Raw genomic sequence first — 23,692 nt, 5'->3', positions numbered from 1 at the left:
AGGGGGGGAATGACAAAGAGAGGAGAGAAACAGAAGAGGGGGAAAAAGTCTTGTGGGCACATTAGTGGAATAGAAGGCTGTGTCATGCTGTAGTGGGAGAGGGAAAGTTATAGGTGGGTGAAGGACAGAGACAAGTGAAGGTTGGGGGGCAGGGGGGTTACGGGAACATAGTATATCTTGCAGAAAGAGATCCTTCCTGCACAATTCAGAAAAGCTGGTGTTGGTGGGAAGGATCCACATGGCACAGGCTGTGAAGCACTCATTGAAAGGAAGCGTGTTGTGTGTGCAGCATGTTCAGCAACAAGGTGGTCTAGCTGTCTGTCTGTCACAGTTTGTCAGTGGCCATTCGTGTGGACAGATGGCTTGTCAGTTGCCATGCTCACATAGAAAACAGCACAGCGATTTCAGTGTAGTTTGCAGGTCACATGACTGCTTTCAAAGGTAGCTCTGCCTTTGATGGGATAGGCAATGCTTTTGGCTGGACTGGAGTAAATGGTTGTAGGAGAATTTATGGGACAGTCTTGCATCTAGGTCTGTTGTGGGCATATGATCCTAGAGGCAAGGGGTTGGGAGCAGGGATGGAGTAGAGGTGGACAAGAATATTGCATTGGTTCGGTGGATGGTGGATAGCATTTGAATGGCTGTGATTTTGATGTAATCTCTCTCCTGATTCGCATTCCTCTGTCTGATTTGTTATGGTCAGTTGAGGTTAGGTCGAATTAAAGAACCTGTTTCAACATGGGTGGACTTCACTAACTTTACCATCAAGACCATGGTGGATTGGTGTATTGACCGTAAATGTCAGTCACATTTTATTCAATGAGTGATCATGTGAATGGGTGATGAAGTTGCGACAGGGAGCCCTTTGTCACCTGTTATTGCTGATCTGGTTATGGAAGATTTCGAGGGATATGCATTAGAGTCAGTGGCATTGAGACCTACATGCTGTTTCAGATATGAAATGAAATGAAATGTCGTGTGACGAGGGCCTCCCGTCGGGTAGACCGTTCGCCTGGTGCAAGTCTTTCGATTTGACGCCACTTCGGCGACTTTCACGTCGATGGGGATGAAATGATGATGATTAGGACAACACAACACCCAGTCCCTGAGCGGAGAAAATCTCCGACCCAGCCGGGAATCGAACCCGGGCCCTGTGGATTGTGACAGTCTGTCACGCTGACCACTCAGCTACCGGGGGCGGACGTTTCAGATATGTAGATGATACTTTAGTTGTTTGGCCTCATGGAGCTGAGAATTTAAATGGCTTTTTAAAACAACTTCATTAAATTCATGCAAGTATTCACTTCACAGTGGATGTGGAAAAGGATTATAGCCTTCCCTTTCTTGATGTTATGGCGAAGAGGAATCTTGATGGTATGTTGGGAAATGCCATTTATAGGAAACCAACTCAGATCAATTCGCATCTTCATTCTAATAGTTTTTACCATATGGCTCAGAATGAAGTGGTAATCTGCATCTTGGTTCATAGGGCCAAGACACCTCAGACCTGGAAAGTTTGTCAGCTGAGTAGGCCCACCCCAAAATCACTTTTTGTGAGAATAGTTGTAGTGGGAAACAGATCAGACACGTGTTATGCTATCCACCAACCTTGAGTCAGGTGAGTGATGAAAATAAGGAGTTAGCACCAAAGTCTATAATATTTTGCCGTAGGTAGGTAGGAATTCCAATGGGGTAGACCATGTTGTGTTGAAGCATTAAGTTAAGTTTATTTTTTGATCACCATCTAAGATCAGGACCCTTTTATGGTGTGTAAAGGATGATCTTGGTTTACGTAAGGTACGTGTCTACTGTATCCTTTGCAGTTGTGCCATGTCATACTTCAGTCAGACCATCAGGACCACGGAGGACTGGTGTACTGAGAATAAGCGTTGCATGCACTTAAGGATAGTTGGAACTCCCTGTACTGACAATGTTAAATTTAGTGACTTGGCTTCCCTGTATTTCAGGAACCAATATAGCCATTGACATGAAACTTTTGCAGGACATTAAACAGTATATTCTGAGTCTGCTGAACTACAATAATTGTATTTCAGTCACTGTTTTCGGAAATACAGTTTTTTAACTACACAGTTAAAATTGTGTGTACCTTTTTTGTATGTTATCCTAAATAATTTTAATTACATATAACATTATGTTCTTTTTTAGTTTAGTAGACTCAGGATATGTATGTTATTACTCTCTGAAAATTTAAATACTCTACTGGAAGTGGTTTCTAAGATTTAGGGAAAAATGCAACAGAAAATGTAAATTTTCAGGAATGTCTTCTCAAGTTTCAAAAGACTGTAACTCGCTTAATATATGCTTAATTTTTTATTTCTAGTCACTCAGAAGCATGCTGCCCCATACTGTATGTCATCCTCTTGATCTTTATCCAAGTTTTTTCTTCTTTCTGGTTTCTTTAGTGGCCAACTGTGGTGCATACTCTGCTGTATCAATGCGAACCTTGTCCATCAGTTCAAGTTCTCTGATGCAGTTTTCTCCAGGATTAATTCGCATATGCTGGAACACTTTGACCCTACCAATGTTACCATCATTAAAAGCAATAACAGCATCACTGAACCCCCACTTAGTTTCTTCATTCCAACAAAAACATTTTTTGGTAAGTGAGTCTGTATAAGATTACTGAATGACTCATTGGGATTTTGAGTCTGACCATGCAGACACTTCTTCAGTAATTCAGGATTTGGCAGGTCTCTGTAAATGGGTTTTATGATATCCGTGACTGCTGCTGGTATGGAATGTTTATGGCTGTATGAAGTGTTTGAGTACTGGGCATTGCACCATGAATCAGGTCCAGGAGGGCAAAGGTGGTGTACTGGTTTTTTTATTAGTTGACAGTCTGTGGAAGAAGGTAGCCCATACTGCCTGCTTCAGTTTCAACAAATCCTTAGTCTTATTTCTAATGGCCACCCCATAATACTGCTGTAGTTCATCAATCATTTTGTCTGCCAGTCTGCCTCTTATGGTTTTACCATCAGAAAGTTTCTTGTCTCTCAAACTTTGTTTCAACTTCCTCAACCTGTTGCCCATTCCCTTCTGGATGTGACCAGCACATTCCAGTTTTGTGATAATCTTCTCACCATAAGGCTGAGCAGCTACCACACTGTTATATGCTTTTGAGTCTCCATCACCTAAAAACTTTGTGTAACACACTCCCCTTTAGTTCACAGATCGACTAAATATTTCAATAGATGCAGAGGCCTCCATACCACCACTTGTTCCTTCATAATTTCTGTCAGAAATATGCCCTTCTTCATTCCCTGGTTTACACTTATAACAATGTTTGGTTAAAACCTGGAAATCTATCACCTTTCCAGTATCCACACTGGTCACCACAGCAACAAAATTCTTAGAACTGTAGCCGTGCTTCTGCCAAATGCCATCAAAAGCTAGTGGTGTGTCAGTCATACCATCATTTATTTCAACAGCTTCGTTTGCAGCACCCTTCATTGACTCACATGCAACAGATTCCACAGCAACTCCAATAAATCCTGCATACTTGTCAATTTTACAAGGTGGGCGTGGCATATTCATCACAGCACACATTGTTTCTGCTGCAGTGTGTCCTTTGCCAATAGCTCTCAATCCATACAACCACCTAACCTTTACTTCAAAATAATTATCTTTACACTTATCAGAATTCCAAAATGAATTAGTATATTTACAACTGGCACAATTAATGATAAGTTTCCTGGCTAGTCCACTTGATACATCACTGTCTTCAAGTAAACTAACTGACCATCCACATATTTTACAACACACCTATTCACCTAATACCTTTGTTAGGATCTGTAAATCTGTCAGGCTATAACCTAACCTATCATTTAGATCATTTTTGTTTTGAAAAAATGTGTATCACAACATTTTATTTTAATCTTTGAAGCACTAATGGGTGTTTCTCTAGATACTGATGAGTTTGCCTGTATTTCATTGCCTGCAACTTCACAAGCCACATGTTGAACACAACTTTTCCTTTATTCGAAAATCTATTACCATGAAACCCATGTTTCTTAAAAACACTTTGTTTTGGCGTCATACTTTACTTTTTGGGAGATTTACCAATCTATTCATCACTTTCCCTCAGAAAAACACTAGCACTTCGACATACAACACATGTTTATACTATGAAATGGCATCTGACCCACACAAAAAGTAGATAATGCCTGTAGCACTGATATTTTTGACATGGTAATGCCTTTATTACTCATGGTTACTCTGCAATGCACAATTAAGTACCTGGCAGATGGTTCATTGAACCAGCTTTTAGCTACTTCTGTACTGTTCCATTCTCTAACAGCACATGGGAAAAATGAACACTTCAATCGTCAAAGGTGATTTGACATGGATGATCAATGCAGATCAATATTGTGAGACTACTAGAACACTCTGGTCAATGATCCAAAACTGTAGATGCAGAATGCTTTCTCATGTATTGTGTTTCCTCACAATCATGCGTGCTCTCACTAGGCTGTTACACCCAGAGACTAGCTGGATCAATTTGAATGGTAAATTAGTATCACCTATCCCACAATTCGAACCTCTCTCTTAGCAGGTTTCTTTTCAGAAAGCTCTAAGATTTCCTGGGTGGAGGGTATTTTGGGAGTGATGCTTAGATGAAGAATTCAGTAAACTGTTGGTCTAATAACTGGTAGCAGCTGCCTGTGATACAGGAACTCTAAAGCCTGTCATAGTCTTCATTTCCGGGTTGGGATATTTACGGTGCTTTCCCACTTTCCTGTGTCTTTCTTTCATTCTTCTTCTGTAACTGTTTTGACTCAGTCCAGATTCCTTCTTAAACTCACCTTTATTCAGTCAGTCCATCTTGCTCCAGGTCTCCCTCTTGCCCTCAAAGTTGGCCTCCATCATTCGTTTTGGTATTCTTCTATCTTCAGTTCTCTTTACATGTCCAAATCATTTTAACCTGTTCTTTCCAATTTCCTCATTCAGCTTTGTGCTCCAGTTTCATTTCTGACATCTTCATTTCTCTCTCTCTCTCTCTCTCTCTCTCTCTCTCTCTCTCTCTCTCTCTCTCTCTCTCTCTCTACCTCCCCCCTCCCTCTGTCCCCTCCCTGCCTTCACTTCCCCATTCCCTCCCCCCTCCCTCCCTCGTTGTCTTCTGTAATATGCTTCTAAAGCACATATGCAGATATTTAATTGCTTAGGTAATCAAGGTCATTATAAATAAGCTTCAGTTTTGTAAAAGATATTTTTTTACTAGTAAAATGTTTTCTTGAATTTATAAAGCTAAATGTACTTCCTGTATGAGCCCCCATCCCCTGGTACATTTGATGCAGTTAATTTGTCTTTGAATGCAAGTTGTGCGGATGACGCTATTCCAAATGACTGTCTTATCTCCAAATAGTGTCAGAAGAATTTATGTGTGACAGTAGTGTTTAGATTCTGCAGCTGCCACCTAGACCTCTGGGTTACACGAAAATGCTTATAGCATGTGGGAAGACACATTAAATAGTACTTGACCTGTATCCTGATATTATCTTTTTTGAATATGTTCTTCTTATCTTTGTTCTTTTTTATTTCTCGAAGAAATTACATTGGTAATTTGTGACAGGAAAAAAGACCAATAAAATGATTGACTTTAATTCCCACCACATAATATTTCTGTATCCCTATAAGAACATTATTCATACTTCAACTTTGATGTAACTTATTACAGCTTCACTGTGCAAGAGGGGGTGGGTTATTGCCAATAATCTTTGGTACTTGTGGCATATAAGCAGAAAATTAACATTTGTTCATGGGTATTGGAACTGGAAAACCATAATCAGACTGGCATACATACAATACCTGCCTTTTGCAATAGGCAAATTTAATTCGTTGGTTTAATCTAGGATCTGCATAACTATGGCTTTCCATTATCCCAGAGGTTTCTAAATCTAGTTATCCCTGCATTGAGGATAACATAAACTGTTTATTTTAACATCATTTGTGAACCTCTGTACATTAATATTTGCTACAAATACCTACCCAGAAATATACCATGCATTGCTAGTCATAGCCCTAGGAGTTTTCTAGCTTGTCAAAATTTACTCTTTCATGATCAATTTTCTATTTCCTTTAAGAGAACATTGTTATCAGCCAAAGGTAAGCAATGTTTTGAAACAACTAAGTTTGTATTCCAGAAGTAGATGATGCTATTTATCTTAATTTTTAAGAAATGTTTTCTGCAATTGGGTCAGCGATATCAGTTCTTGGGTCTGGTTTCAGTTCAGCTTAAGCATTGTTTGATCAGAGAAGAGAACGGAGAGTCTTTAAAAATAATCTCTGCATTACATGGTGATAATTTGTTAGATAATTATATATTTATATAATTATAATTTATATAAAAATATGAGAAACTGATACTTCAAACTATTAAAATTCATATTAAAATAACAACAATATTATGAAAAGGACAGGTTGTTACTCGTCGTGAAGGTGACATGATGAGTTGCATCTCAGTGTGCCATCTTTATGGTGAGTAATGGTCTATTTTTTTCATAATATTGTAGAAATTGATTCTTAACATTATACATGCTGAAAGTTTCTGTATTCATAAATGACTACAGAACTGAAACTTCCTGGGAGACTTAAACTGTGTGCCAGGTAGTTTCAAATCAGCACACACTCTGTTGCACAGCAAATACTCATTTTGATTACGGTATTGTTTAAATTAACTCATAGATGTCAGTATTTTGATGCTTACTACTTTATCTGTGACATAAGCAGCTATTGTCTTGTTTCTGCTTCACCGTTTTAAATTTTTTAATTTATTTTCTGTATTTTCATTATCATTGAAATATATTTTATTTTTGCAAGTATCTAAATTAATTCCAGAGACATTTTTTTATATATATAATAATTCTTTATCTTTCACGACAGGATTGTGGTAAACGTTTCACTGAATATTCTAGTCTGTATAAACACCACATGGTCCACACTCAGCTGAAACCATATTTATGTGGAGTTTGTGGAAGACATTACAGACAAGCCTCTACTCTTACAATGCACAAGAGAACAGCTCATGGTATTGTAGAAGTTGACGATGGCACCGAAATATTTTTTGGTGACAGAGTCCTCGAGTTTGCAAACAACGAATCTGTCACAAAAGGGAAAAAACTTAAAACTGTGAGTATAATTTTAATTATGAGTTTAGATTTCTGTGATATTTCCTGGATTACATTCACTGTACTTTCAACACTCAGACCGTTGCAAATTAGGACAAAAATGCTTATGTGAAGGAATCTTGGACAACTCGGCCATTTCTTCATGCAATGAAAGAGAGATTTGTGTGGTGCCAACATTCTCAAAAGATATTCTTGACGATGGTGTGACAGTGACTTCACAAAATTATGAACTTGCACAAAATGAAGTAAACAAGAAGATATTTTTTCAATAAGCCAGAGCAACTTCCCATGCTGTGGGTGTAAGCATAAAGTTTATTTATGATTCAGTTCCAAATCACTTGATTTCTCACAATGGAGACATCACATGACCACTGTTTGCCACATCTCACAAACGATGATAGTCAAAGTAGAGAGGATATAAAATATAGACTGGCAGTGGCAAGGAAAGCGTTTCTGAAGGAGAGAAATTTGTTAACATCGAGGAAGACTTAAGTGTCAGGAAGCCTTTTCTAAGAGTATTTGTATGGAGTGTAGCCATGTATGGAAGTGAAACATGGATCATAAATAGTTTAGACAAGAAGCGGATAGAGGCTTTCAAAATGTGTTGCTACAGGAGAATGCTGAATCACATGACTAATGAGGAGGCACTGAATAGAACTGGGGAGAAGAGGAATTTGTGGCACAACTTGAATAGAAGAAGGTATCAGTAGGTAGGACACATTCTGAGGCATTAAAGGATCACCAGTTTAGTATTGGAGGGCAGCATGGAGGGTAATAATAGTAGAGGGAGACCAAGAGATGAATACACTAAGCAGATTCAGAAGGATGTAGATTGCAGTAGGTACTTGGAGATGAAGAAGTTTACACAGAATAGGGTAGCACGGAGAGCTGCATCCAACCAGTCTCTGGCCTGAAGACCACAACAACAGCCTGAAAATAAAATTTATCAGAACAATAACTGCATGAAGAAGCAACTGAGGTACTAAAAGAATGGATCCATTGGAAACTGGTTCAAGAACCAATAGAAATCCTTCCGAAAGTGATGAATAACATCAGCACATCCCTGAAAGAATGTGTAACAAATGGCCTCTTACCAGAGTTATCAAAAAATAGTCTATTTATTTCATTTTCATATTGCTTCTCTTTGACACCATTGAAAAGGCAATAAAAACATCCTTAGAAATCACTACTTATTCTGCCTCATTCTTTATAATGTGGGTGTAAGTCATTATAATCCTAACATTTAATAATGGTATTTATTGTTTTCATTCAACAGATTCACTCTGTAATGAGCAAACTGTAGTTTTTATGCTTTAGCTTTTAACACACAGGTTTCTTACTATTGCAGTTTCCAGGAGTGAAAAAAGATGGTAGCACATTGGTGGCCTTACAAACATCAGAAGATCCAAATGCTGTAGATGCAGTCCAGGGCACAACAAGTCGATTAGTTTTTGTCACTGATGCTGTGAATTTGGCAGACCTAGAAGTAAGTTGACAAAAAAAAAAATCAATGATGTTAATCACTATGCATGCATTTACCTTTTGTCACAGTAAAAGGCTGGAAATAAGAAAGCAATGAGTAAGGTTTTGTCCTGCCAGATAGTGATATCAATGAAACTTTATGATGATATGCATGCTGCAACTGACAAAAATCCAACATCCACTTGATCTGTGGAATGGTTTTGTTTATACTCATTTTTCAAGGGGTAATGCTGTATGTGTGTTTCATCCAAATGGAGAAATTGGAATACCACACAGTCAAATAAACTATTTCGTTTGGACTATTTATCACTAATAAAAATTCACCAAAAGTTGGTGAAGATTTTATAAAAAGCCAGGTCCTTCATGTCTAACACTTCAGAAATGGATGGCTGAATTCATATCCTTCTCTTAAATTTGATCTTTGTGGATTACATCTCAAAACTGTAAGAAATAATCAAATAACAAGAAACTGTACAAAATTCTGTTGTGTGACTATCGACAAAAGGTGCATGAAATGTGTAATGTTGTATCCATATTAGCAGAAAGAGTATTATACATTTTATGCGAAGAATTAACAATGAAAAAGATTTGTGCGAAATAGTTGCCATATTTTGTGAATGCTGCCCAAACGAAAATGTGAAGAGGAAGTTCTCAATAAAATTTGGACCATTCTAGAAAGAATCAAACTGGTTTTGTGTGTTAATTTGTTACAGTAGATGAGACATAGTTCCACTGTCAAAGTAAAGGGTGGAAGACACTGGCTCGACATGAAAATACTTAAATTCAGTTTTACCTCCCAAAGAGATTATGGATAGTATTTTTTGGGGTGCGAAACAGATTATTCTTCATCATTACACTATAAAAAATAAAATGGTAGCTGATGAACACTGTACACATTTTCTAAACCCCCTGGAAACACTAGTGCCATATGTGGGCTCAGTTGCCAAAGCAAATGAGTTATCTTTCATGAAAATAGTTCTTTCCATACAATGATGCTTTTCTGTAGGGAAAATGAGAGATTTGAACAATGAACAGTCAGAACAATGACTTTACTCCCAGATTTGACTTTTCTGAATTCTACATGCTTCCAAATATGAAGAGGTTGTGGTATCTGTTGAATATTTTGCAATCCTTCCAGAATCACATTTCAAAGTTGGACTCTACTCACTGAGAAAATATTAACTTACACAGGGAGTACTGACAAGAAAAAAGTTTCCATCATATGCCATTCATTAATAGTTACTGTAACACACCAAAAAATATTTATTTTCTAACAATAATTTTAAAATATTGGATTGTGTGAAAGAGGTGACAGTTTTCATACATGTTAGTAAGAATGGAAATTGAGATTTTCTTTTCTCTGTTGTATCAGTAAACTGCAAGGTTCATGTTGGCCCACATTCTTTTCAATCTAAGTTGTGAGGTACAAGAAAAGAATACCTGGTTAATTCCTTACCATGTAGTTTTTTCAGTGAAACACAGCAGTGTAATGTGATACTGTTCAACAGATACTCGGAGGGCATCCAAAGAAGGTGTAACCATATCATTTTGGTAATTGTCCACAACTCCCTGACCTTTTTAGTGGATTACCTTGAGCATAGGAAGATCAGCTGACTGCGCAGTCATCCTTTCTAAATGCTGAACATTGAGTGCCACAGCAATTTGATACAGTTTTTGATCAGCACAGCCACATCTATATTAACAACTGCAATATAAAAACTCGGAATTTTTAAAAATGCTGTTTGATTCAAGTAAACAATGTGCAAGAAAGTTCTGCTAAAGTCTTCTACTCTTCCATTGAACACTGCTGTTGCCAGTTCATTATCATTGTCCATAGCCAGTTGGGTGATAGTAAATGGTAGCCAATGAGAATCATTGACTAATTACTTCTTTCAGCTGAAAATAAGAATTGATTTGTTGTGTTTCTGATACGGTGAGTAATTACAGTAATACCTTGTTAATTCTGTTTATTGATATTGACAATCATGTTTGTGCTCTTTTTTTTTATTGTGTATGTCACAGTATCCAAGATTTTGGTTGCATTGGGATGTAAGAGCAAAGCTTAAAGTGAATTAATTGGGCAGCAGTCACATTTCAAATTAGGATTATCAGTGTGCCACTGCCGGCATGCTCCCCATCTCCCTCCCTCCCTCCCAGAAGACTACTGTTGTGGTGACATCTGCATCGTAACCAAGGTCTAAGATGGATTGGAATGTAATAAATTGGTTATGAGATGGCAAAGCCAACATACATTAACAGCAAAGATTGAGTGTGGTTACAGATTGATTTGTAGCTTAGCCTGAAGTGTACATCTGTCATCATAATTACCAGTTGTGTGTCTTACTTCCGAATTTGCTCAATTTCCGAGAAAATGCTTCATGTGGAACGTAATAGCACAAACTACCAGCTAATTTCATTTTTGAATCACAGGAAATTATGAATAAGCAATGTGACTGGTAACCTACATTCAACATGATTTGTCATGTTCATGTCCAATCATTCATCACGTGAACAGTTACTGACAGAAACACAGACTGGAATCACACAGACTGGAAGATCCATGAACACGATAAGTGTACATTTGGCAAATGTTCTATTTATGAATCCTCATAGCTATTAACTATTCACATGTCACATGTGGCTCAATTGGTGCGGGGGGGGGGGGGGGGGGGGGGGGGGGGGAGCATAGTGTAGAGCTTTCATTTTCAGTTATATGTTTTGAAAGATGTGTGCACTGTTCACATTTATGCCTAGGCATTTCATGGGCAGGGGAATAGCTTAGCAGTTGCTGTATAAAAGGAAAAGCTCTCCCATATTATTTCAAAGTATGTTTCCATTGCTTCATGTTATCTGAGAGTAACTGAAATATCTGAAACGTGCCAGATTGCTGCCAAATCTATCTTGCTGTGAGTTTCAGTTGTTAAGTATTTTTCAGATTTTTGTAATGCACAGATTGTAGCCACCAATCTGTTAACCTTGCTGCTCATAGTTACAAACAAGTTATTGGCACTTGGCACCAAGTGCTGATGTCAAAACTTGTTCAAAGTTTATTAAGTGCCCCCATTGTGATTGGTTGCCTTAGTCTATCCTGCCTGTTTTGTATACAGTGACTGATAAACATTACTTGAGTGCTAAAAAGTTATACTTTGAATTTTATTTGGTCAGTCACAACAGGGTGCAGTGAGGATAATGGTGTGTGTGTGTGTGTGTGTGTGTGTGTGTGTGTGTGTGTGTGTGTGTGTGTGTGTGTGTGAGAGGGGGAGGGAGGGGGGGGGGGAAGAAAGAAAGAGTGAAAGTTTGTTTGTTTGTTGTGGGTTTCTGGCACTATTCTATGTATTTTACCGGGTTGTTTCACGGTCTAAAGTTTTATTTTGCTTCTGCTTCTTAATATGCCCATTAATTTTTGAATTAACATTGGAAAATGTTGCTGTAATTCCTCATGTACCAGTGTTCATTGCACAGGAGGCTCTTATTAGTGAGGGAACTAAGGTATCCAGTGGTACACATAAGACCTGCAGGTTGGTATTTTCTGCGGCCTGTCAAAGGCATTTGACTGTGCAAATGACAGTATTCTCCTGCATAAATTGAAGTTATATGGGATTGTGATATAACCAGTCAATGGATAGTGTCATATATAATCAAAAGATCACAGAAATTTGTACTTAGTTATTCAATCAATGTAGTTTGGGGAAATTATTGTGACTGGGGAGAAATCATGTATGGTGTTCCCCAAGGCTCAATCTTAGGTCCACTGTTGTTCCATATGTATGTAAACAATCTTCTACCTAATATATAAAAAAGGAAACGAGCTGGAGGCATATGCAGGGAGAGATTCACAACAGTGAATGCCCAGCATTACTCGCAAACCTTGACCACCCTTCACCTAATGATGAAATCAAAACGACCAGGCAGTCTCATCCGTGGGGTCATTCTGCTCCACGACAATGCAAAGCCTCATACGGCCAACACAGTTGCAACACTCTTGCTGAGGTTCAAATGGGAGGTTCTCAACCACCCTCCGTACAGTCCGGACCTTTCTCCTTGTGATTACACCATTTTTGGTCTCCTTAAAAAGGCTCTGAGGGGCAAACGATCACCTCGGACGACGATGTCCAGCTCTACGTGTGCAACTGGTTCACATCGCAGCCTCGGGAATTTTATGAGATAGCCATTCATAGCCTTGTGTCACAGTGAAACAAGTGTCTCAACAGCCAGGGTCAGTACTTCTAACATGCAGGTACTTGTTTCTGTAATTTTGCCTCAGACTCATTTCTTTTTGAACACCCTCTATACAACAAGCAGAATTAGTTCTTTCTGCAGATGACACTAATATTGTAATCAATCCAGGCATGTACACAGAAATGGAAGAAATAGTAAACAGTGCTCTTAAAAGTATCATTGTCTGGTCATATTTGTAAGTTAATAAAAAATAATGAAAAAGACCTTATAAAAGTTCAGCATGTAACCATATTTGCAAATTAATTTGTGATGTGAATGTAAAAGACGCATTCCACATCATTACGACTTCTCATGCAAAATGATCCATGGAAAGTGAAACCAGTTAACTACTTAAGAATTGCTGTGTTAAAAGTGGCAAGGTTGTTATCTATATAGGGAGTAAATTAGGTGAGGTGAGATGTGCTAAAAGGTGTGATGAGATTGGGAGGTACATAGTAATAAGATGGTGAGGAAAGTGTGTGTTTCACTTTAGGATTTTTGACTTAACAAAAACTCTTCCAGAGAAATGTGTCGTTTGATTATTGTTGTTGTTGTTGTTGCAAAGACAGTTTTTCCTGAAAGATGCTACAGTATGTGAATATTAATTGCCGCACTTTTGTACAGCCTATGCAACAAATTTCAATACATTGAAGTGTACAAAAATTAAGACACGCGTAATTCATCTGACTGTACATATACTAGAAACAACAGATCAATGATACCTACATTATGGTCAAACACTTGTGCAATGAAGGTGCCATAATTAATCCAAGCATATCAAGTGTCATCATTTGTAGTACTCGCTCAACCAGGCATAGGAGTTAAAGTGCAAATGAGAGAAAAGATCTCACTGTGATTGCATACATATATGCATTGTTAAGATTTGTTTATGTAAAACCATTGTTTTATAGACTTTTGGTTAGAATTTCATATTATGCTTTGGTTCATTTGTGGCATATGCTTGTCTGTTACAGCAGTTTGGTGTGCAAGCAAAAGAAGCAGTTCCTGAGGAAACATGTCACATTCAAATGGTGGAAGATGAGTCCTCCAACAGTATTTCAACATAATGCTAGTTGCTCAGCTTAGCCATGGAGGCCTATCTTAAGTTATGTAACCTTTATGTGACACTGTATTTATACACTGACTGTTATGCATCTGCTGTTGTCTATGGTTCTGATGCCTTGTTTAATAACATTCTGACATTTGTGCCACTGTTTAAATAACATCAAAGGAATGTGCACTGGTGATAAAAGAGCCATTGTTAATATGAGTGTAGAATTTTCTGGATTCGCAAAGTTCGTTGGTTGTGGTCGGAAAATCAGTCTTTGACTTCTTTTGATATCACCACCAAATCGGACATCTAAACAGAGAACTTTCCTGTAAATGAAGAGGAAGAATGGTCTACATGCATCCTAGTCCTGTGAAAGTCCATTTCGAATAAATTGATAGCACAAAAGACAGAAAACCACAATGGTGTTTTAGAATTTAGTAGCTTATTATAAAATATTAATAGACCTGCATTACTGAGCCTTGATTGAAGATATGTGCTATGGCTGAAGAAAATGCTCCTCACTCGTGCCTGACTGTTCTCTCTCTCTCTCTCTCTCTCTCTCTCTCTCTCTCTCTCTCTCTCTCACTCACACACACACACACACACACACACACACACACACACACAAATAGCTATAGCTATCTGAGGCTGGAGAAGTGCATGTACAGTCAGTCAAGATACATAAAAATTACAAAAGAGAAAATAATTTAATGTTTGATGTTGTGTATTTATTTCCACTTGAACTGATTTAAGACTTATGAATAAAGCTGTGATTATTTTGCTACCATGATCTGTCAATCACAACTGGTACTTGGTGTTTCTCTTGTCAGTAATATTTCAAGTAAAATTCCATATAGAAGCTGGTGGCAAAAGGCTTTCTGACCACTATTTCTGCTACAATGTAGATATGAAATAAGATTATATATTTCCAGAAATTTTCATTAAACCATTAAAAATTTGCAGAATTCTGTATAAAAGATAATACAGAGTTATTTATTTTTGACATTTCCGCATTAAATCTGGTATGAGGTGGTGTCCACTTAGTGTTGATTATTCAGTGAGAGATGTTCTCAAGTAAGTCCTGTCAATAGACAAGAATGAATGTGATACTGCAGAGCTGGGCAAATTCAGGCACAGTTGTGGATATCCACTGTGGTTCACATCACTTGCCTGCTGCTTTCACCCTTACCCCCTCCACCCACACCCCACTCTGTCTGCCACAAGTTTCCTTTCCGTCTACCTAACCCCTTTTAGCCCCATCCATTTCTCAGTCACATGTGAAACCAAGCAGCCTGCTGGCATTGTGCCATTAGTTTTGTCTATGATAATCAGATTTGTGCTAAAAAGCCAGAAATACTGAGAAGAAAATGGCTGAAGAAGAATTACTCCATAAAATGAAAATGAATTCTTACACTTCAAACCACAATGGAAAGAAGATATTTGCTTATTGAAACACAGAGTGCTCCTCAGTATTTGATAATTTAAAATTATCAGCAGCAAAGACATACAATGTGAATCAAAATTTCCAACTACTTTATGATAACGTAGTCATCATTTAGAATACTATGGAAAGGAAGCCAAACTTTTTGAGCTAAGGCAGAAGAGAGACAAAGAAGTAAGTATCCCTGTAGATAGGTGTGTTATTTTTTTAAGTTATTACCATTATTGATAATGCGTTAAGTGACTTTGCTCTTGATTTTCCCTGTTTTTGCCATTGATTTCATCTCCTCCTTGTGTTATGTAATTACATGAAAAAAAATCATGTTATCACATAGTTGTTGAAACTGTGAAAGTAGTGTCTCCTTTAAATCGGTGCAGAATTTTCTGTCCAGAGGGAATTCTTCTTTCTTAAATCAGTTCCTCTTTCAAGGCTGGGCAAATTATTTAATACAATTTGGGATTTCTATAGAAAATTACTTTGTTATATTGAAGAAATGGAAAGTAATATGATAGAACCAATTAAAAGGTCATATTAAAGACGTGGTTTTCTTCTAATTGGCTTTGGATGAAAGTGTTGGTGTAACTGAGATTGCCCAACTTGCCACGTTTACAGGGGCAGAGGCTACTGTCACTGAATTCATCATTGTGGAAGAACTTCTTGATTTTGCCCCAACGCATGACACATCTACAACTGAAGACACTTTTTATTGCTTAGAACACACAATTCACTAGCATGACCTTGGCCTGTGTCATTGCTTTTTTGAGAAAAGACTAGAAGAAGTTGGTATCTAACAGGAAATTGGAATACACTGTTTCCTACATAGTGTTAATGTGCTGCAACATATACCAAAGTAAATGGCATCAAGGACATAATTTTAAAGACAATTAAAATACTCTGATCGCGCTGTTAGGGGCATGGATAATTCATATCTTTCCTGGCAGAAGTTGGCTGTGAATATGGTGATGTGTGTTATTTTTGTGAGGTACGCTGGTTGAGTAAAGGTGTTGTTCACAAACATTTTTACAATTTTGCATAAAGACTTGGCAGTATTTCTGGATATGAAAAGAAAGCCAAAAAGAATTTGATGACCCTCAACGGATATTAGATCATGCCTGTCTGGCAGACCAGATGGAGCAAATAAATGACTTGAACACAACTTTGCAGAAGAAAATATTATTACCAAAGTATTAGACACCTTTTTGGCTTTCTGGAGACAATTACTATTGTGAGTAGGGCAGCTTTCCAAACATTAGACTGATTGTAAATGGAAAAAGTATGGAAGAGGGGACATTGAACAAACATTTTGGTGGGTATATTATTGTAATACAGACTCTTAGTGACAGCTTTGACAAAATATATGTAGTATCTGAAATCAGTTTTAATGTGATTTTTATATTTTTGTAACTCCTTTTGCGGTGGACACTGGAGAGTTACCTCCTGTAATTCAGTTGGAACTGACTGACTTCCAGCATTAAAAATCTTCTGCAAAAAGATTTCTTGTGAACATTTCCAAACCATTGCTTAAAGTAGCTTCTTGAGTGTGCCATATGTTCAGAACTACATACTCATCATCCACATGATGATCAAATATTTCACCCCAAACATCAAGATGTTAATCGAAAGAAATTTTTAAAAATGTTCAGTGGTGTTAAAATGTGCGGACCTACTGCAAACATCATGCTTGATCGTATGATTAAATAAATTATATTAATGAAGGTTGTATGTATGTTAATAAATCTTCTTTTCTTGTGTGTGTGTGTGTGTGTGTGTGTGTGTGTGTGTGTGTGTGTGTGTGTGTGTGTGTGTGTCTGTCTAAAAATTATGGCTGAAATAAATAAATGTTATCCACCTGTGATGAGTGGGACAGCCACAGTCATCGCAGAACCTTTACCGTCGGCAAGCTGTGTGTGCATCATGCACTCACAGCGATTCACCTGCCCGTGAGCTGCCAGTTCGGCTGCTCTTGTGCCCAGACCTGAGCTGCTGCCATATCTTGTGGGCAGTTTTGCCACTAATGCTATTGTGTTTTCAATGGTTAGAGTATAATTGTCCTACTAATTTTGTGTTAGAGTTGACAACCGAAGTATCTTCTGCACCAGATTTAATGTTTTAACAAATATAATTCATAGTTTCTCATCGACACTTACTCTCATTGACTGTATGGATTTTTTTCTTTTTTACCCCCTTAACTTCATAGGTCTGCACAGCATTAGGTGCCACTACTTTGGGATAAAATGTAATTCAATAATGCTTTTACTGATTAAAAACTGAAACTTTCTTAGTACAGTGACTTGTAATTTACATGAGATTCATATCTGAAAATTATACTGTAAAGTGCTTTAGAGAGAATAATGCTAACAGAAGTCTTTAATCTTCACACATTCTTTGTGAAAAGGATGTGGCTACCATATTTTCAGTTACTTACTGAAAATCGATTCTCTTTAACTAATGATGGTAGAGAAAACAATGTTATGAAAATTACATTCTGTCCTGGATTTTTTATTGTTTGATGACAGAGAAAATTGTGAGAACTTGTCACAGGTTTTGGCATCTTTGCTGTCTACTTGACTGACCAACTTTATTTTTTCTCCAAGTAATATTTTCAACAATAGACAAGAAATATTTGAATTTATCGAAATGTCTTCTTATGGAACTACACTACATGTTGTTGTTGTTGTTGTTGTTGTTGTTGTTGTTGTGGTCTTCAGTATAGAGACTGGTTTGATCCAACTCTCCTTGCTACTCTATCCTGTGCAAGCCTTTTCATTTACAAATAACTACTGCAACCTACATACTTCTGAATCTGCTTAGTGTATTCTTCTCTTGGTCTCTCTCTTATAATTTTTACCCTCCACACTTCCCTTGAATACCAAACTGGTTGTCCCTTGATGCCTCAGAATGCGTCCTGCCAACTGATCCCTTCTTCGAGTCAGGTTGTGTGACAAATTCCTCTTCTCCCCAATTCTATTCAGTACCTCCTCATAAGTTATGTGATCTATCCATCTAATTTTCAGCACCACGTTTCAAAAGCCTCTATTCTCTTCTTGTCTAAACTAGTTATCATTCATGTTTCAGTTCCATATAGGGCTATACTCCATACAAATACTTTCAGAAAAGACCTCCTGTCACTTAAGTCTATGCTCGATGTTAACAAATTTCTCTTCTTCCGAAACGCTTTCCTTACCATTGCTAGTCTACATTTTATATCCTCCCTACTTCAACAGTCGTTATTTATTTTGCTTCCCAAATAGCAAAACTCATTTGCAAGTGTCTCATTTCCTAATCGAATTCTCTCAACATCACCTGATTTATATGACTAGATTCCATTAACCTTATTTTGATTTTGTTGATGTTCATCTTATATCCTCCTGTCAAGACACTGTCCATTCTGTTCAACTGGTCTTACTGGTCCTTTGCTGTCTCTGACAGAATTACAATGTCATTGGCAAACCTCAAAGTTTTTATTTCTTCTCTGTGGATTTTAATTCCTACTCCAAATTTTTCTTTTGTTTCCTTTACTGCTTGCTCAATATACAGATTGAATAACATCGGAGATACGCTACAACACTGTCTCACTCCTTTCTCAACCATTGCTTCCCTTTCATGTCCTTCGACTCCTGTAACTGCCATCTGGTTTCTGTACAGATTGTAAATAACGCTGACGAACATCTTCAAAATCTCTGCACACTTTTTCATGTCTTACGCACTGCCAGTCTTAAGTGTAATCTTCAGAAATCAAAATTTTTTCAGGCATCTATCACGTACTTGGGGTTTCAACTCTCTCAGGATGGTAGTCTGCTTCAGCAAACTGTCGCTGCGATCGATGCCCTTCCTCGCCCTACATCTGTTAAGGAACTGCAGGCCTTCTTGGGGAAAATAGCATACTATCACAAGTTTTTACCGTCTGCTGCTTCAGTGGCTCAGCTGTTTGCATCGCCTGTTGCATAAAAACGTGCCTTTTACAAATAACTACTGCAACCTACATACTTCTGAATCTGCTTAGTGTATTCTTCTCTTGGTCTCTCTCTTATAATTTTTACCCTCCACACTTCCCTTGAATACCAAACTGGTTGTCCCTTGATGCCTCAGAATGCGTCCTGCCAACTGATCCCTTCTTCGAGTCAGGTTGTGTGACAAATTCCTCTTCTCCCCAATTCTATTCAGTACCTCCTCATAAGTTATGTGATCTATCCATCTAATTTTCAGCACCACGTTTCAAAAGCCTCTATTCTCTTCTTGTCTAAACTAGTTATCATTCATGTTTCAGTTCCATATAGGGCTATACTCCATACAAATACTTTCAGAAAAGACCTCCTGTCACTTAAGTCTATGCTCGATGTTAACAAATTTCTCTTCTTCCGAAACGCTTTCCTTACCATTGCTAGTCTACATTTTATATCCTCCCTACTTCAACAGTCGTTATTTATTTTGCTTCCCAAATAGCAAAACTCATTTGCAAGTGTCTCATTTCCTAATCGAATTCTCTCAACATCACCTGATTTATATGACTAGATTCCATTAACCTTATTTTGATTTTGTTGATGTTCATCTTATATCCTCCTGTCAAGACACTGTCCATTCTGTTCAACTGGTCTTGCTGGTCCTTTGCTGTCTCTGACAGAATTACAATGTCATTGGCAAACCTCAAAGTTTTTATTTCTTCTCTGTGGATTTTAATTCCTACTCCAAATTTTTCTTTTGTTTCCTTTACTGCTTGCTCAATATACAGATTGAATAACATCGGAGATACGCTACAACACTGTCTCACTCCTTTCTCAACCATTGCTTCCCTTTCATGTCCTTCGACTCCTGTAACTGCCATCTGGTTTCTGTACAGATTGTAAATAACGCTGACGAACATCTTCAAAATCTCTGCGCACTTTTTCATGTCTTACGCACTGCCAGTCTTAAGTGTAATCTTCAGAAATCAAAATTTTTTTCAGGCATCTATCACGTACTTGGGGTTTCAACTCTCTCAGGATGGTAGTCTGCTTCAGCAAACTGTCGCTGCGATCGATGCCCTTCCTCGCCCTACATCTGTTAAGGAACTGCAGGCCTTCTTGGGGAAAATAGCATACTATCACAAGTTTTTACCGTCTGCTGCTTCAGTGGCTCAGCTGTTTGCATCGCCTGTTGCATAAAAACGTGCCTTTTCACTGGTCCGCATCATGCGATGCGGCTTTCCAGAAATTGAAGACTATGCTGAAACAGGCCTCGTGCCTGGCTACTTATTGACCTGGCCAACATCTTGTTCTTTCCACGGATGCCTCTCAATATGGGGTCGGTGCAGTCCTTGCGCACCGTTTTCCTGACGGTCCTGAACAACCCATTGCTTATGCCTCCAACATGCTCACAGATGCCCAACAAAAGTATTCGCTAATTGAAAAAGAAGCTTTGGCCATTATTTATGCTCTTCATAAGTTTGGTGTTTTTCTTTATGGATCCAAATTTCATCTTGTTACGGACCACAAACCACTTGTTTCCTTGTTTCATCCGTCAACGTCACTTCCCGACAAGGCTGCACACTGCCTCCAGTGTTGGGCTCTTTACTTGTCTCGTTTTGATTATGAGATTCATTTCCGGCCGACGGCTCAACATGCGAATGCTGATGCACTGTCTCGCCTTCCCATGGGTACTGATCTGGCATTCGATAGGGACCAACTTTTGTGTTTCCACCTGGATGTTGCCGAGCAGCGGGTTGTGGACGGGTTCCCCATCACCGGGAACTGGCTGGTGGCTGCTACGGGTTCTGACCCTACCCTCTCCCGGGTTTTACGCTGTATTCTGAAGGGTTGGCCAGATTGTCCGTCCGCTAAGACTTCTGATCCGTTGTGGAACTACTACGCTTTGCGTTACCGCCTCACAGCTAGGGATGGTGTTATCCTTCTTTCCACCAACAATGCTTCGCCGCATGTTGTGGTACCTGCGTCTTTGCGTGCTTCAGTCTTACACCACCTTCACCAAGGGCACTGTGGTGTGTCTTGCACAAAATCTCTGGCGCGCTGTCATATGTACTGGCCCAGCATCAACTCTGAAACCACACACATGGTCGCTGCTGCAGCCCTTGTGCGTCACAGGCTGCCGCCCCGAAGTCATCTTTGTCACCGTGGCCTTCACCTGAGAAGCCCTGGGAGCGTATTCATGCTGACTTCGCGGGACCCTTTTTAGGTACTTATTGGCTTCTCGTTATTGATGCCTACTCTAACTTTCCTTTCATTGTCCGTTGCACGTCGCCTACCACCGTGGCAACCACCAATGCTCTAGCTCGCATTTTCTCTTTGGAAGGCCTTCCCTCTACTCTTGTTACTGATAATGGTCCGCAATTTGCCTCTTCCAGTTTTGCGGATTTTTGTGCCCGTCACAGCGTCGTGCATGTCACGGCCCCTCCATTCCATCCACAGTCAAATGGTGAGGCTGAACAACTGGTCTGCCCATTTAAGGCTCAGATGAGGAAACTCTTGACTTCTTCTGCTGATGATGCACTTCTCCAATTTCTGGCTTCTTACCGTTTCACCCCCATGGGCGACCACAGCCCGGCTGAGCTCTTACATGGCCAACAGCCCCGCACACTACTTCTTCTGCGGTCTTCCACCTCATGGCCGTGGGTGTCTTCGCTTGGCCGGTTCACCGCCGACGACCTTGTATGGGTACGGGGATATGGCAGGCAGTAAAATTTGAGTCCTTACGACACCGTGGCCAACACCTGTATGAAATCCAGACGGACACGGGTGTTGCAGTGCGTCATTCGGACCAGCTTTGGCCTCGTGTGCTGGCAATGCCTGTTCCGGATGCTGCTACACCACCTTTGGCTCTACCTGATGCTCAGGATACTGGAATCTCTCATTACTCACAACGCAGTCCTCTCACCATCATGTCGGTGCCAGCACAAGAACTGACGCCACCAGGAGACGTGCCCAGGTAGGAACCAGATGACCATCAACTGTCGGAGCAACTCTACTCGCCTCCTCCTCCTACGGATGCAGACACATCGCCTGTGTCTCCTGTTATAACAACTGGACTTGCCGCAATGGGTAGATTGGTGCATGGGGTCCCAGCAGATTCGACCCCCACGTCTCCTGTCATCTCAACCTGTTATCATCGGGGACACTTCCATCCGTACGGGAAGCCGCCTCCTCGAGACTTTGTGGCCAGTCAAACAACACCTATGGACGTTAGCAATCTACAGGCCACCTCCATGAAGACCTGTGCAAAAAATTCAAAGGGGGGGGAAAGTGTTGTGACTCGCCGATCTTTCAAAGTGCTGCCGTACAGTTACGCGCGTACTCTGCATGCGGCGCTGTCTGCCAGCCATGCAGCAGCAGCGCCACCTAAGCGGCCAGCCAGCCAGCGGTCACTAGATTTGGACTCAGTTATGTTTTGACTGTTAAAGTGTACAAATGTCTTACTCTGTTTACTTGATCTGTGACTTTCATGTATTGCGTCTTCCTTGAAATATATTTGTTCTACTGGAAGTTATTACAATTTGTTTGACAAATACTTCTACTCCATATAATTTTTTAATGTGTATAATGCACTTATGTGGGTGTGTTTTACTGCAGTTCGATGTAAATCACTGTGCATAAAAAAAGAATTACTGGTAGCAAACACTAATGCAAAAGACTATTGTAAAAATTATCAGTATGTTGTATTTTTCAGTCTCAATAGGCATTATGAGTTTAAACTAACTCGGGGGCCACAACACAGTTGCGACACCTGAGGATGGGCTTATGAGAGCCCGAAACTGGTCATGATAATAAAAGAAATTTACAACTGAAGCAGTATTTTCAACCTCTGGTATAATGCTCAGTTGCGAATGTTCTTCCAACAGGATTGTTTGTCATAATACTGGAGTTTTTGACAAATTTATTCAGCCACATTCTCGTGAGTAATGCAACAGGCTGGGAAAAGCTTAACTTCTCTGTGGGCAATGTGTTGAACATTATAGTCTGAATACTTCACAGGCTACGTATTCCTAATCAATAAAAGCTAGGAGGTTCTCGTGTAACAGTGTATGCAATTGATATGCTGACATAACCGTTTTTAAATCATGAATCTTTAAAACCAAGAAAGATCATTACTTTACTGTGATTCAAAGTTTACTTTGTAATACCATCTGCCATCTGAGTCCATGTCCAAACCGCCTGATTGTAAATTTAGGTTGATGATATGGTCAAGGCTTTTATTGATCTTCACCTCATTGCGAAAGTCTTATTTCTGAAACTGTTCAGCATGACACACACAGTTTGCCCACATTGAAGGAGGATGCTGTCTACTGCTTCATGCACAAGCCTTTCAGTATCTGTTATCTCGCATGTTTTGCTTTTTCTCCCACATAACTTATAATCTGTGCATAAA

At 39.1% G+C, this 23,692-nt stretch overlaps 1 protein-coding gene across 5 annotated transcripts in view; it reads left to right on the top strand.

Moving 5' to 3' along the window:
* Positions 1–14,680, top strand: part of LOC124605648 (zinc finger protein 143-like) — a 123,390-nt gene extending 108,710 nt beyond the window's left edge. For 4 of the 5 annotated variants that reach the window (XM_047137471.1, XM_047137472.1, XM_047137474.1 and 1 more), the window contains 3 exons: positions 6,901–7,146; positions 8,494–8,631; positions 13,820–14,680. In XM_047137471.1, the coding sequence (XP_046993427.1) occupies positions 6,901–7,146; positions 8,494–8,631; positions 13,820–13,912 (477 nt within the window). In that variant the 3' untranslated portion in view covers positions 13,913–14,680. The remainder of the gene's footprint in view (positions 1–6,900; positions 7,147–8,493; positions 8,632–13,819) is intronic. The other variant, XM_047137473.1, reaches the window with a different exon arrangement.
* The last annotated feature ends 9,012 nt before the right edge of the window (positions 14,681–23,692 follow it).

Source organism: Schistocerca americana, chromosome 3 (genome assembly GCF_021461395.2).
Source record: "Schistocerca americana isolate TAMUIC-IGC-003095 chromosome 3, iqSchAmer2.1, whole genome shotgun sequence".
Taxonomy (NCBI): Eukaryota; Metazoa; Arthropoda; class Insecta; order Orthoptera; family Acrididae; genus Schistocerca; species Schistocerca americana.
The sequence above is the reverse complement of the archived record's forward strand: the minus strand, read 5'-3'. Positions and strand labels throughout refer to the sequence as shown.